At 36.6% G+C, this 13,725-nt stretch overlaps 1 protein-coding gene across 5 annotated transcripts in view; it reads left to right on the top strand.

The window, feature by feature from the left end:
* The window catches only part of inpp4b (inositol polyphosphate-4-phosphatase type II B), a 306,898-nt gene that overhangs the window by 168,544 nt on the left and 124,629 nt on the right, over positions 1-13,725 (top strand). For 4 of the 5 annotated variants that reach the window (XM_030140356.1, XM_030140349.1, XM_030140365.1 and 1 more), the window contains one exon: positions 542-653. In XM_030140356.1, coding sequence (XP_029996216.1) covers positions 542-653 — 112 coding nt within the window. Of the gene's footprint in view, positions 1-541; positions 654-766; positions 1,139-13,725 lie in introns of those variants that run through there. The other variant, XM_030140380.1, reaches the window with a different exon arrangement.

Below are 13,725 nucleotides of genomic sequence, written 5' to 3'. Positions count from 1 at the left end.
CATTGCATTTGTGATTTAATGGAAAAACCGACATTACGCACTTGTGTTTTTTCAACATTTAGTGAATATTGGTAAAGTTTTGCGCAGATGTCCAATGGAAAAGTGTCCACTAACTGAACACAAACCAAGTGTCTCCATGCACTGTTATTGATCCAACTCCATGGGTTTTACTGGTGAGTCAGTGTTGCAGATAGAGGATGACGGTGTTTCCACGTTCACTACAGAGCCTCTGAATGTCCAAATGGGTCATATCTGATGACCATGAAAAGATGACAAACTGCATTTTTCACCAATTATTCACATGTATCGGTAGGATTAATGGATCAACAGATATTAAACATTTTAGATCAATAGATGGTTTTAGTCTGTGCTGGATGTTTGGGTTTTTATGGGTTAATCTCAATGAGCTTTTTTCCTGGTTGAATCAAGTTTAAATAAAAAAGGAGAAGCTCATTTAACAGAAGATACTTTTTATTTAATGGGTCCCATGAAGAAGCCAAAATTCAATGTATCTCTCTTTTGTCCTTCTTTCTATCTTCAGGTCATCTGATGGTGTGTGTACAGCAGGATCAGTGGTGGTGAGTCGTCTGAAGATGGGGGAGATGGAGGAGGTTGATGTAGACCACATCACCACTGACTCATCAACACAGAAGGTACGATAGCAGAGCGAGGAGACCAAGCAGGAGTCTCCCTGCTCACGATGCCTCATACTAATGCTAGGATTAGACTGGCACTGCTCAAGTCCTCCAAGGAGATTAAATAAACTTCAGCAAAGCCTAATGGGGATTTGTCCAGTGTGTGTGTGTGTGCGCCTATGTGTCCGTCACTAGATTTGTGTCGTATTGTTGTCATACACAGAAAAACAGATCCTCCAGTGAGTGGCAATATTTTGATACCACTTCGCTGTGTTTGTATGGGATTGTTTTTTCTACCATTCTTGATGCCTTAATTCATATGATCCAGTGGGCAGGTTCCCTCCACCCTCCCTCTACTGTAATCTCACACAATAGATAATGCTTAACACTGCTCTGAAGAGACTCACATAATCAGCAGAGAGAAAGAGGAAGTGCTCTGCTTCAGACTTTAAACTGAAGATTGTGTCTTCTGGATGGGGTGTCATCACTCTAGAAGTCAAGTTGTATGTACCGTTTTTTGTTATCTATATTTATTTGTGTGTGTGTGTGTGTGTGTGTGTGTGTGTGCGTGTGTGTGTGTGTGTGTGTGTGTGTGTGTGTGTGTGTGTGTGTGTGTGTGAATGGATATGTAAATATAAAACAGCTAAAATTTACTTATGGGGTCAAATGAGAAAAAAAAAAAGTTGTAAGAAATGCATAGAACTGTGTTGAAATAACGCTAATACATTTGTGCAGAGATTACTGATATTATTTGACAGTGGAAGCTATATTTTCAGAAATATTGGATTTGGAATAGCACGTGTATGTGAAAACTTTTGCTGGTGGACGGACGTGACATTACCCATGATGATCTGGTCAGTACCAGTACTTTATTAGTAATAAACTTATACTTAGTATTGCTAATTATCCTCTTGTTCATAAATGTTAGTATTGTGGATCTAAAACAATAACGGCTTAACAAAAACACAAAATGTGGCAGTGGACAGATGTGACATGGTTGTCACGGATCCCATCATACTGATGCTCAGCAGCCATGTCACCGTTTCCACAAATGATCCCTGTGCAAAAAGTAGGATCATAATTATTTATTGTATAGTTTATCATCATACTAATGTGTAAATAACAATATACAGGGTGTCCCATAAGTCTCCATACATAGGAAAAATAAACGTTTCTTGACATTTAATATTGACATTTTTATTTATATAATATGCTCTATATGACTGCCATTTTGTCGGGAACACATTTCAATGCATGTCTGCTGACGAACTATAATAATAATAATAATAATAATAATAATAATAATAATAATAATAATAATAAACTTTATTTGTATAGCACCTTTCATACAGAAATTGTAGCCCAGTGCTTCACATTGATTGAAAAAATACAATATTAAAATACATTAAGATTTGATTATACATCCAGAAATGAAATGAAATTTGAGAGAAATACAATAAAATAAAAATAAAAACAGCGCACCTTAAAATATTTGATTATACATAGAATTTTTGAAGTGCAAGAAGTAAAATGAAATTTGAAATACAATAAAATAAAAAATAAAAACAGAAATACAATAAAATAAAATAAAAATAAAAACAGCGCACATTCCTGGTTCCTGAATTGTGACCCCATTTTTATCTCCTTTCAAAGGCTGATGAGAATAAAAATGTTTTTAATTTGGTTTTAAATATATTCAGTGAACTGGCTTCTCTAATGTCTTTTGGAATTGTATTCCATAACTTTGGTGCATAGTTAGTAAAGGCTGCGTCCCCCATTTTCTTTGTAATATTTCTGGGAGTCGCTAGTAACCCTGCGTTTGATGACCTCAGTGTTCTAGTTTGTACATAGACAACTATACATACACAACTATAAAGAAGAAATATAAAGAAATACATGTTAGAACCATATATGTATGGAATGTGTTATGTCTCCTATGTATGGAGACTTATGGGACACCCTGTAGAATTGTTATTTCTTTATAAAAATGCTTATTATTAGAAAACTGTGGATTTAAAAAGTGACGTGTGACATTCTTAATATATGTATTGGCGTAACATAAGCAGGATGGATCAGCACCATACTCCATACTGCAACCTGTAAAAATAAAACATGTGATATGTAGTATATAATCTTGTAAGAAAAATTGGGGAATCTAAAAGAATAGAATATTTGTTTTTCAGGTAAATTCAGTTAAAATATAACTTGGCCATTTGTGACATGAAAATATAGCATTAATTGTAATTAAATTGGACATTTTTGACCTGAAAACATAGTTCATATGACCATCAACATGTTGCAACAGAACTGAAATCCTGTAAATTTGCATAACTTGCATTTACCAACACAAAGTTCCTTTGGGGATTCACTTATATTGATTTCTTATGCACAAAGACATAAATAAGACCTCTAAGCAAATTTTAGCCGAAAAGAGTCATGTAAAAGGAAGAGGGACATATATATTATTAATAATATTTTAGTCAGAGGGGCTGGGATTAAATAATTTGCACTTCTTCCCACCCCTTTTCGGGTATGTAAATGGAACTATTGTGCTGTTCTTCTATCTAAGATTGTTATGATTGCTGATATTTCTATTATTATGTATGTTTTGCTAGTTTGCATATATGTTAAATTTCATTGCATGTTCAGATTAAATCACTAAATTACTGTCTGGACAAAAGCCCCTATGGATATGGCAACCCTCTTGGCTTTTTAGAGGCAGAAGTGACCATATTTGGACAAGAGATTAGAGCTGGAAAAGAGCAAGGGATGATGGGTAAAACCATGGATGTGTTAAGAGAGTTGAATATAGCGTGTTTCCCCGAGTGGCTTTTCACACTACTTCAGTGGTTAATAAAAAAAAAAAAGATACTCTTCCCAAAAAGTATATTCCCTGTAGATATGAGATCAAATCTGCTAATTGGACTCCTGCAACTGCCAGGTTGGTTGGATATTACTCTGCTTTGCTATCAATTTGTAGAACATGGAGATTTTTAATGTGTTTGATTTTCTGAACATCCACAAAAGAGATTTGAAAATAAGAGAAGGAACAGAAATGCACAGTTTATATGCTCTCTGGTCTGAGCTCTGAGTGCTTCAGTATGCACACTAGACTGGATAACGTGAGGAAAACCACAAACTTTTATTCATATAAGTCCTAATGAGCAACTTTCAGTACAGTGCCATCCTGGAGTCATTCTGTTTTAATAATACATCCATGAACAGTAATATCAATTTAGCAGGAGTGTAATCTATAAGCATGCTAATTAGCAGAATAGCTACTTTATGCTAACATGAGCTAATGCAGTTTATGCTAGCTGGTTAGGTATAGTGACGTGAAGATTGCATGATTAAAATACAATGAAAACATGATTTGTCTTTCACTATTGACTGTAACACACTTATTTTCCAAAATAACGTCTCATAGGTCTTGACAGGAAGGGGTGGGACTGTTTTGAATATAAGCACTGATAAACTTTGTGTAACCTATGAACCATAACTACAATAGAACTGTCTGTCAAGATAACAGAGCTGTGTTTATTATGCAGAGGTTCGACTGAGGCCAGTGAGATGTTATACATATAGATCCATTATGTTTATGTTTATGTTTATGCATTTGGCAGATGCTTTTTTCCAAAGCGACTTACAGGGGAAAACCAATTAAATCACTCAATCAATCAAATTTTATTTATATAATGCCAGATCACAAAAAAAAAAGTTATCTCATGACACTTTATATATAGAGTTGGTCAAAACCAGACTCTAAGCCAATTTACAGAAACCCAACAGAATCCTCCAGGAGCAAACACTTGTGACTGGTGACAGTGGTGAGGAAAAACTTCCCTTTAACAGCAGAAACCTGGAGCAGACCCAGACTCCTGGAGGATGGACGTCTGCCTTGACCAGTTGGGGTTAAAGAGAGAGGGTAAAGAAAGAGAAAAAGAGAGCGATAAAGATAGAGACTGGGGGAGAAGGGGGGAGTAGGGGGAGACACATGGAGGCAGTTGAGGATAAGTGAGTGGTGATGATGAAGGCAGGGAAGAGGCAGGACCACCGCAGCAGGTCCAGAAATAATCCTGGAAGAATCTGTGATAATCCTGGGAAAAACCTTATTAGAATATTTAAAATGGAATGTTTGAAAGTGTTAGGATAGGAGGTGCTCTCGGAAGAGCCGGGTCTTCAGGAGCTTCTTGAAGATAGGCAGGGATGCCTCTGTTCTTGTAGCACTTGGTAGGGCGTTCCACCAACGTGGAACGACCCATGAAAAGAGCCTGGATTGTCTTGTGCAAGGTCTGGGGACCACCAGACTACGTTCCCCAGATGAGCGGAGTGGTCGTGGGGACATAAGCTTTTATCAGTGCACCTAAGTAGGTAGGAGCAGACCTACAGAGAATTTTGTAGGCTAGGATTAAAGATTTGAATTTGATGCGGGCAGCTATGGGTAGCCAGTGTAACTCAATGAGTAAGGGGGTGACATGTGCCCTTTTAGGCTGATTGAAGACCAGACGCGCTGCTGCATTCTGGACCATCTGTAGTGGTTGGACAACACAAGCTGGGAGGCCTGTTAGAAGAGTATTGCAGTAGTCAAGGCAGGAGATAACCATAGTCTGCACCAGGAGCTGGGTGGCCTGTTCGGTTAGGTATGGCCTGATCTTTCTTAGGTTGAACAGAGTGAAACGGCATGATCGGGTGACAGAAGACCATTATACACAGAAACATCAAAACCTTCTTTTATTCTTAAAATCTGATTAGTGGGTTATTAATTTATTAACATTTATTGGAATCTGAATAAGGAATGAGACCAAAAAGACTGCAAAAACATGACTGACTTTGTATTTGGGTGCTTCTATGAAACTGGTACAGGACAGAGGGGCTAAAAATCTAAACTACATGTAGACTAGTGTTATGAAGCAAGTTTGGAAGCACTTTGAGTCTATTTTAAAAATAAATATTTATATATAAATTTTAATAACTATAAAAGAGAAACAATTTTGCAGCTAAAACACATTTTTATGTATATTTTTTATATTATTTTTATACAAAAAAAATCCACATGTAACAGTAAAAAGGACATGAAAATTACTATATTTTTCCTAATATCTTTTTATTCTCTCACAGATACATTTTGGGAATCAAACTGATTATGCAAGGCAGAGTGTTTCACAAAAATGACCGTTGTTGCAAAATCACTCACAATTTATTTGTGTTTAAATGGGCAGGTTCCGCATGTAACGCCAGTGGACACGATGGGTTCCTCACAAAACCTGGAATGAGACTGAGATTCATGAAAAAGTTGCATGTCTGGATTAGAAAAACCACTAGTATCATCAAATTTAACAGTGTTTTTATTTATAGTAGTGTATAAGACTATTTCAAACCATGTTTTCCAGATCAAATGCACTGCTTTTCATGTCCCAGTTTTGATCCTGTTTTTGGCCCCAGTATTTTATCAAAAATTCATTAATTTTGGGATGGCTCAGAGCAAGGATATAATTTTTTTTGCATTTATCTCAGGTTATCATTAGGTACATCCTGGGGGAAATATGTCTACATTTCTCTTAATTATTGGGTCTATAAAGCTGACAAAGTGCCAGGTTCCAAAATGACGCCAGTTTCATAGAAACACCCATTTCTAGAGTTTTTTTTTTTTTTTTTTTAATAGGAATCAACAATTTGGAATCAACAACTAGTTGTCTGTCAGCAGTATTACACTTTCAGACACTCCTGCACTAAATTCACTTTCAAGCCCCACTATTTCCCCCTTGGCCTGGTGTTAAAAAGTAAAGGAGGACTTTTAATGATGTTTGTAAGTTGTAAAGGGGAATGTACTGATATTCTGTCACCACAGCTCAGCTCTACAAGGCAGCATGTACTAGCTGCCTGCTGTTGATATGCTGCTGTGTATGTGTGTGTGCATATGTGTGTATATGAATCACTGTCTTATATAATTGACCAAGGGCTTCTGCATGGCTGACTGACTTTCGGTTCTGCCCACCCCTGTCGCTGGTGCAGGGAGGTTCCCTGCTAGGCTCCAGAGTGTCACTGACAATCTGCCCATGTCGCCTTGATGAATGTGTTGCCCTGTGCTTCTGTGTGTGTGTTGTCACAGCACATTTCCCCCTGTGTGTGTCGTTTCTGTTGAAGCAGACGAGAGGAAGAAAGAGGGAAAGGACATGACAAACACTAGGGAATGCTCACTCTAGACTCACTTGCGAGGAAGTTCTTGTTCAATTTACCTTAGTTGTGTCCGTCTTTGTGTGCCTGTAAGGGGATCGGAGACACTTGTTTGATCATTGTCTCTCAGTGCCAGTGTGGCTGCAGCTCATGAATATCCTTCTGACCCCTCATAAACAGTCATCTGGTACAAGAAAGAGACTCCTGTCACCTTTGATCTGAGCTCTTTACATATTTTAGTCATCAAAGAGCCATCGAATATCCATCAAATACACTCTGGTAGGCGCTGACAATTACACTGGGACTCCTTTCACAGCTGTGGTCCATATTGCAGATACTTTTTTTTTTTTTTTTTATTATCACAGACCTCTGTTGCTTTCTAAAATTTGTTGGTGCCAGCTTTTCTGTCTGTTAAGGGACACATTTTATTTTGAAGTTTGTGTTGATGGACATGTTTCCTTTTGGTCCAGTGTCTGTCTCATTCAGGATCAGTTTCTGAGCTGATGGATATATCCTAACAGTCATCAGAATCCTTATCTGGGGATACATTTGGCTGTCGAACTATGTTAAATGGTTCATCAGACAGGGCAGCGCTGACATAGATAGAGACAGAGAGATTGTTAGTTGTCAGTTTTGCTTTGATGAGGGGTCTCTGACTTAATGCAGCAAGACACATTCAAGTCTTTCCAGGACATGCTGGTGCTTTATGGGTGATTGGGAAAGAAAGGTATTGCTTTATACACTTTGCTAGATTCATGTGACAGTTTAATATAGTGCATTATGAATACACTTCAAACTAACATGATAGAGCTCTGCCGTTCATTTTATAATATGCACTTAGTGGCAGAAGATGTATCATCAGCCAAATACAGATCAAATCTGAATAGGAAACCTGAAATTTGTCAGTGGATCAGTCAGTGTTTTGCCAACATGTGTGATGTATTTTTTTTTAAACAACTTTATTTATCATTTTTCCATTACAATTATATCTTTAAGGCATATCTTATGCAATTCTTAAACTTGCCCCCCCCCCAATCCAGGTGGCATCCCCACAAATACAGGGTGGGGAAGCAAAATTTACAATGAACATTTAGTTGTTTTTTCTCAGCAGGCACTACGTCAATTGTTTTGAAACCAAACATATATTGATGTCATTATCATACCTAACACTATTATCCATACCTTTTCAGAAACTTTTGCCCATATGAGTAATCAGGAAAGCAAACGCCAAAGAGTGTGTGATTTGCTGAATGCACTCGTCACACCAAAGGAGATTTCAAAAATAGTTGGAGTGTCCATAAAGACTATTTATAATGGAAAGAAGAGAATGACTATGAGCAAAACTATTAGGAGAAAGTCTGGAAGATACTATTAAAGAAGAATGGGAGAAGTTGTCACCCGAATATTTGAGGAACACTTGCGCAAGTTTCAGGAAGCGTGTGAAGGCAGTTATTGAGAAAGAAGGAGGACACATAGAATAAAAACATTTTCTATTATGTCAATTTTCTTATGGCAAATAAATTCTCATGACTTTCAGTAAACTAATTGGTCATACACTGTCTTTCAATCCCTGCCTCAAAATATTGTAAATTTTGCTTCCCCACCCTGTACATCCATATAAACACATAGACAAACAGAACACCAAAAAAAAAAAAAAAAAAAGACTCAAACCAATTTATGTTGATCATTTTGATCATATCACCAACATTCTGGACCTCTTGCATAAGGAAAAAAAACAGAAGTCCCAGCAGTCAGACTGTGGGCACTGAGAAGACTAAGATGGCAGTAAACGAGTAAAGAAGAAAGAAAAATGCATTAAGTAAAAACAAGGAATCAGGAAAAAGGCAAGTTCTTGATATGAATTATAAACTGTGACCAGGTTCTATCATATTTATCCTCCAACCCGCAGACTGTATACCTAATTTTTTCCAGGTCCAATCCCAGCATCACCTCTCCAATCCAATGAACATAGGCAGGAGGGTTCTTCCCCTTCCAGTTCAGTAATATCAGACGGCGGGCATGTAACGATGCGAAGGCAATTGCATTTTTGTGGAGATGGGACAAGTTTAGATCATCACTAACTACACCGAAGATGCCTATCAAAGGGTCAGGCTGCAGTGTTTTGCCAGGTATCGCTGAAAGTGATTGGGAGATTGATGATGTATTTGGTTCTTTACCATTGCAGTATTTATGTGTGTTGTACTGCAGCGGATGCTTAAGACTTGCTCATCTTTACTACCTTTATACACTGTTTGGTAGTTTAATCTATGGGTCCGATCAAGCCAAAGTGAACATCAACATGAAAAAGTAAATTTGCACACATCATTTATAATTTTTTAGCTAAAGATCTCTATTTAATGGAACTGTTATCCTTTTTAAAACACCACTTGAAGAAAAAAACTTACAACTGATTTTATTGATTGTATTTTTTACACCATAGCCATAGCTCGAATTTGACACAAAAAATTATATCTAAAAAATATGAAAATTTATTCAGTCTGTCACATTTAACCCTTTCATGCATAAATTGTTTGAACCTTTATCAAGATTTTTTTTCCAGAATGTTTTTATTCCTCTTCAGGCATAAAAAAAAACAATGTGATTGAATTTTTTTTTTTAAATCAACCTGTTTTTCATGGAGTTACAATAATGTCCACTCAGCTACACCGTGAATTTTATTCTTGAAGCAAAGAAACATGTATTTAAAACCCAATATCATAAAGTGATATAAAAACAGTGAAATGAAACCATGTTTAATGCAGCTAATCTGATGTTTTCTCACATTTTAACATATTCTAATACTAGTTATTACTCACTTCATGGACATAATATGCAAAAAATAAATATTAACAATTGATTTCCACTCAAGAACCAACCAAGAACAGCAAAGTTACAATAATGGTATGAATTGCAGTTTATGAGATGATGCGTAAGTGTCCACTGTGTTGGTTGATATGGAACTAAAACAGCAAAACCCATGAATATACAAGAGAACAGCTGTAGAGTAATTGTCCACTGTAGTGACCACTACGCATGAAAGGGTTAAAAAGACTATCTGTGAACTGTTACTGAGAAATTACTCTTTATTTGTAATTTACCTACATCAGTATGGACCATTACAAGTTGTAAATTCCACTATGTTAGTATTAAATACATTAAATAAAGCATTGGGATTATATCTGGCTTGTTGTTTCAAAAAAAAGTCAAGATTTTGAGTGATGCATAAAACGGTAAAGAGTCGTTCACATGTTACTATGGCAACCTGTCCACGTGTTACCACATTCTCATGTCAATAAAACTTTTGAGACTTTTCAATATTTTACTCCAAAATTTTTTTCAGCATTTGATTGATTGAAATCTTTATTGTAGACAGTGAAATCCAAACAAAATCAACCAACAAAATATCAGTAAGGATACATAAAAGGTTGATAAGTAAACATAAGAAAGAAAAAAGAAAATAAATAAAATAAAATAAATAAAATTAAACATGCTTGAAAAGGAGTAGGAAGACGTACAAACTTATATACTCCTACCCCCAATCTCTATTCCTTATGATCTCTCTTTAGCAATTATTATTTTATATGATTATCAACATAACAACAACAACAACAACAACATAGTTGAACGTAATATCTAAAAGGTTTTGTCTTACTTGATATCAATTTCTGTCGAGAACTGAATGTTTTGAATGTTTGCGTAAACCTTAAAAAAAATGGATGTCCGTTTTAAGTCCATGTGTTACCGAGCAGTAATTTGACATTTTTCACCTAAAAATTTTATCTCCCCAATTTTTGTTATGCATATTGTTAAAGTCCTTATAAATACCCACTCAAATATGTACAATACATGCATATAAGTTACTCTGCTTACATGACAGAGACTGTTGAACACCAAATGTGTCCACATGTTACCGCTTGATCGGACTCCTATATATCTGTTCTGTAAGATTGTTATATGTTTGTAGCGTCCTTGTCCTATGAGAACCATGTAGTTTTATATAAGTTATATTTTCAGCTTTGTGACAATGTATTTACCAGTAAATCCAAGAAGGAGGAGGATCTACTTAGAATCTACCCTGAAATGTACTGTAATGAAAAAATCATTAGACCATCAAGTCATCAAAAACAATGGTTATGCAATCAAGTACTAGCCTAACTCCTGTGTGTATCATGTGACTAAAACAGACAGAAAAGAAAACATGGAATGCCTAAAAGCACTGTGTTTGTCAGTACAATGCCATAGATATTGATGTAAGAACTGAAGTGATTTTGGTTATTAGCAAGAAAACATGGAAAATGCCTAGATATCAGCTCTGAAATTAAACACTTATGAGCTATTTTTGTTGTTATCATTAGATTTGTCCAAACAAATGTACCTTTAGTTGTACCAGGCATTAAAATGAACAAGAAATTGAAGAAAACAAGAGGTGGTCTAATAAATTTTTTCCGCAACTGTACATTATATGTCTCTGAGAAATAGTGGAATATAAGTATTGAAATGAAAACACTAAAGTACAAGTTCCTGTGATTTGCACCAGTCCGATGCTTGAGTGACTGTATTGTCTCCTCATTAACAAGTTAAGAGAAAAAAATAGTTCTGTTGCCGCTACTGTTTTGCTCCTCAGCTCTTTTAGGGTTGTTGAAGTCATTCAGAACACACACAATGAGCAGAAGATTACTCATATAGGGTGTTCCCTTATTCTGGTTATTCTGCATATGCAGCGTAATGCACCATACTCTGTCAGATTTCTGTTCAAGCCCAAACCTAATGCAGATGAATCTAAAATGGCAGTAGAGGTAGAGTTTTACATTATCAACCCATAGGCCAACAAGTGAAGTCACAGCAGGTGTTTTCCTTCAGCCGTCACCTGCTGTGACATCACTGATTGCAGCAAAGGCAACGTGTTTGAACATCTGAACGAAAAAGAAAAGTGCATCAGCAGCTGGCGTCTCTGTGTGGGTCCATATGGGAGTAGTCTTTGAAGTACTGAGTAGTATTTATAAAGGGGATACATATAGAAAGTACCATTCCTGCAGGTTTTGTCAATCTCAGCAGGTTGGCACTGAAATTATTATTGGAATCTTGAAGTAAAAAGAGAAATTCAGTAAAAGAAAAGTCACACACGGATCTACTCAGATATTATTAAATTTATATCTACAGCTTTGGAAATAATTTTTGTACCTGACGAAGAAAAGTGAAATGTTGCGGTGTACAGTAATGAGGCAGGGATTGAAAGACAGTGTATGACCAGTTAGTTTATTGAAAGTCATGAGAATTTATTTGCCACAAGAAAATGTACATAATAGAAAATGTTTTTATTCTATGTGTCCTCCTTCTTTCTCAATAACTGCCTTCACACGCTTCCTGAAACTTGCGCAAGTGTTCCTCAAATATTCGGGTGACAACTTCTCCCATTCTTCTTTAATAGGATCTTTAAGAAAGTCGACATTGCTGTGTGATGTTCTATTGGTAGCATGTTCTAAAACGCCCCAAACAGCAGAATCCAGAGGGTTTAGATCTGGGCTAGAAGGCGGCCATAAACATGATTCCCAAAAATTGCTAAAGTTGGATTTGTTGCTGTTGTCAACAAGTGTTTTGGTGTTCTTGTGTAAGATTTTAACTTCAAATCATATTTTACTGCATTTCTAACGGTCTTGTTGTCTACCTCAAGTTCAATTGCCATTTTTCTCATGGATTTGGTTGGATCCTTTAGGATTTTGGATTTGAGAGCTTTAAAAAAAGCTATGGTACGTTTTTTGTTGCTTCCTCCACTTCCAGACTTTCTCTTTAACAGTTTTGCTCATAGTCATTCTCTTCTTTACATTATAAACAGTCTTTATGGACACTCCAACTATTTTTGAAATCTCCTTTGGTGTGACGAGTGCATTCAGCAAATCACACACTCTTTGACGTTTGCTTTCCTGATTACTCATATGGGCAAAAGTTTCTGAAAAGGTATGGATAATAGTGTTAGGTATGATTATGACATCAATATATATTTGGTTTCAAAACAACTGACGTAGTGCCTGCTGAGAAAAAACAACTAAATGTTCATTGTAAATTTTGCTTCCCCACCCTGTAACATATGACCATCTGTTGGGAACATGTCAAGCTTGTTGTTTCCTTCACTGTCTACAAATCGATGAGTTGGAGACTTCGGTTACATTTAGACTGCAGCCAAATGTGGCTCAAATCTGACTTTTTGCCACTATTTGACCTGTATCTGACCTGTTAAAGACAGTCTGAACGGCACAAATCCGATTTTTTTCAAATCCAACCCAGGCTACTTTCATATCTGGTCCTAAATCCGATACATATCAAATATTTTGCAATGCGACGTCAGTCTGAACGGCCAGGTCGCATTTATCCAACATTTACATCATTGAAATGCCAGTACAGCCTGACTGCAACACACGTGTGAAAAGATATAGGTTGCCGGAGATGAGTGTCTTGTCGTGAGAGTGTTACGGAGAGGCGGTCACAGATATATTTAAACATTTTTCTTGTCATTTGAAAATTATGAATGAAGTGTGTGTCAGTGAAGCCACTAACATCACTATGCCACCACTCCAACTCCAACTCCGCATCCAAATACTCCATTGTGCAGCCATTGCACCACAAAAGGCCGGAGCAAAAAACCTGGCTCTCCTCTTTTTTAATCTTCTATTTAAAATGGTTTGACTGTAACGGTGCTGACTTCAGTTGTAGAGAAACTTTCACACGCCGATTCGAGATGCCTCCATATTTACTTCCGTAAACACAGTGCGTGCTGCGTGGTCACATATTACGTCATGACCTCTTTTGCACATGTGGGTCACTTCAGGGTCGCATGCTTTTCAGACTGAGAACTGATAGAAGTCGCATTTAATTTGTAATACGAACTAGAAGCACTCGGAGAGCGCAAACCTCCGCCAAG

The sequence above is a fragment of the Sphaeramia orbicularis genome, chromosome 1 (genome assembly GCF_902148855.1).
Source record: "Sphaeramia orbicularis chromosome 1, fSphaOr1.1, whole genome shotgun sequence".
NCBI lineage: Eukaryota > Metazoa > Chordata > Actinopteri > Kurtiformes > Apogonidae > Sphaeramia > Sphaeramia orbicularis.
The sequence above is the reverse complement of the archived record's forward strand: the minus strand, read 5'-3'. Positions and strand labels throughout refer to the sequence as shown.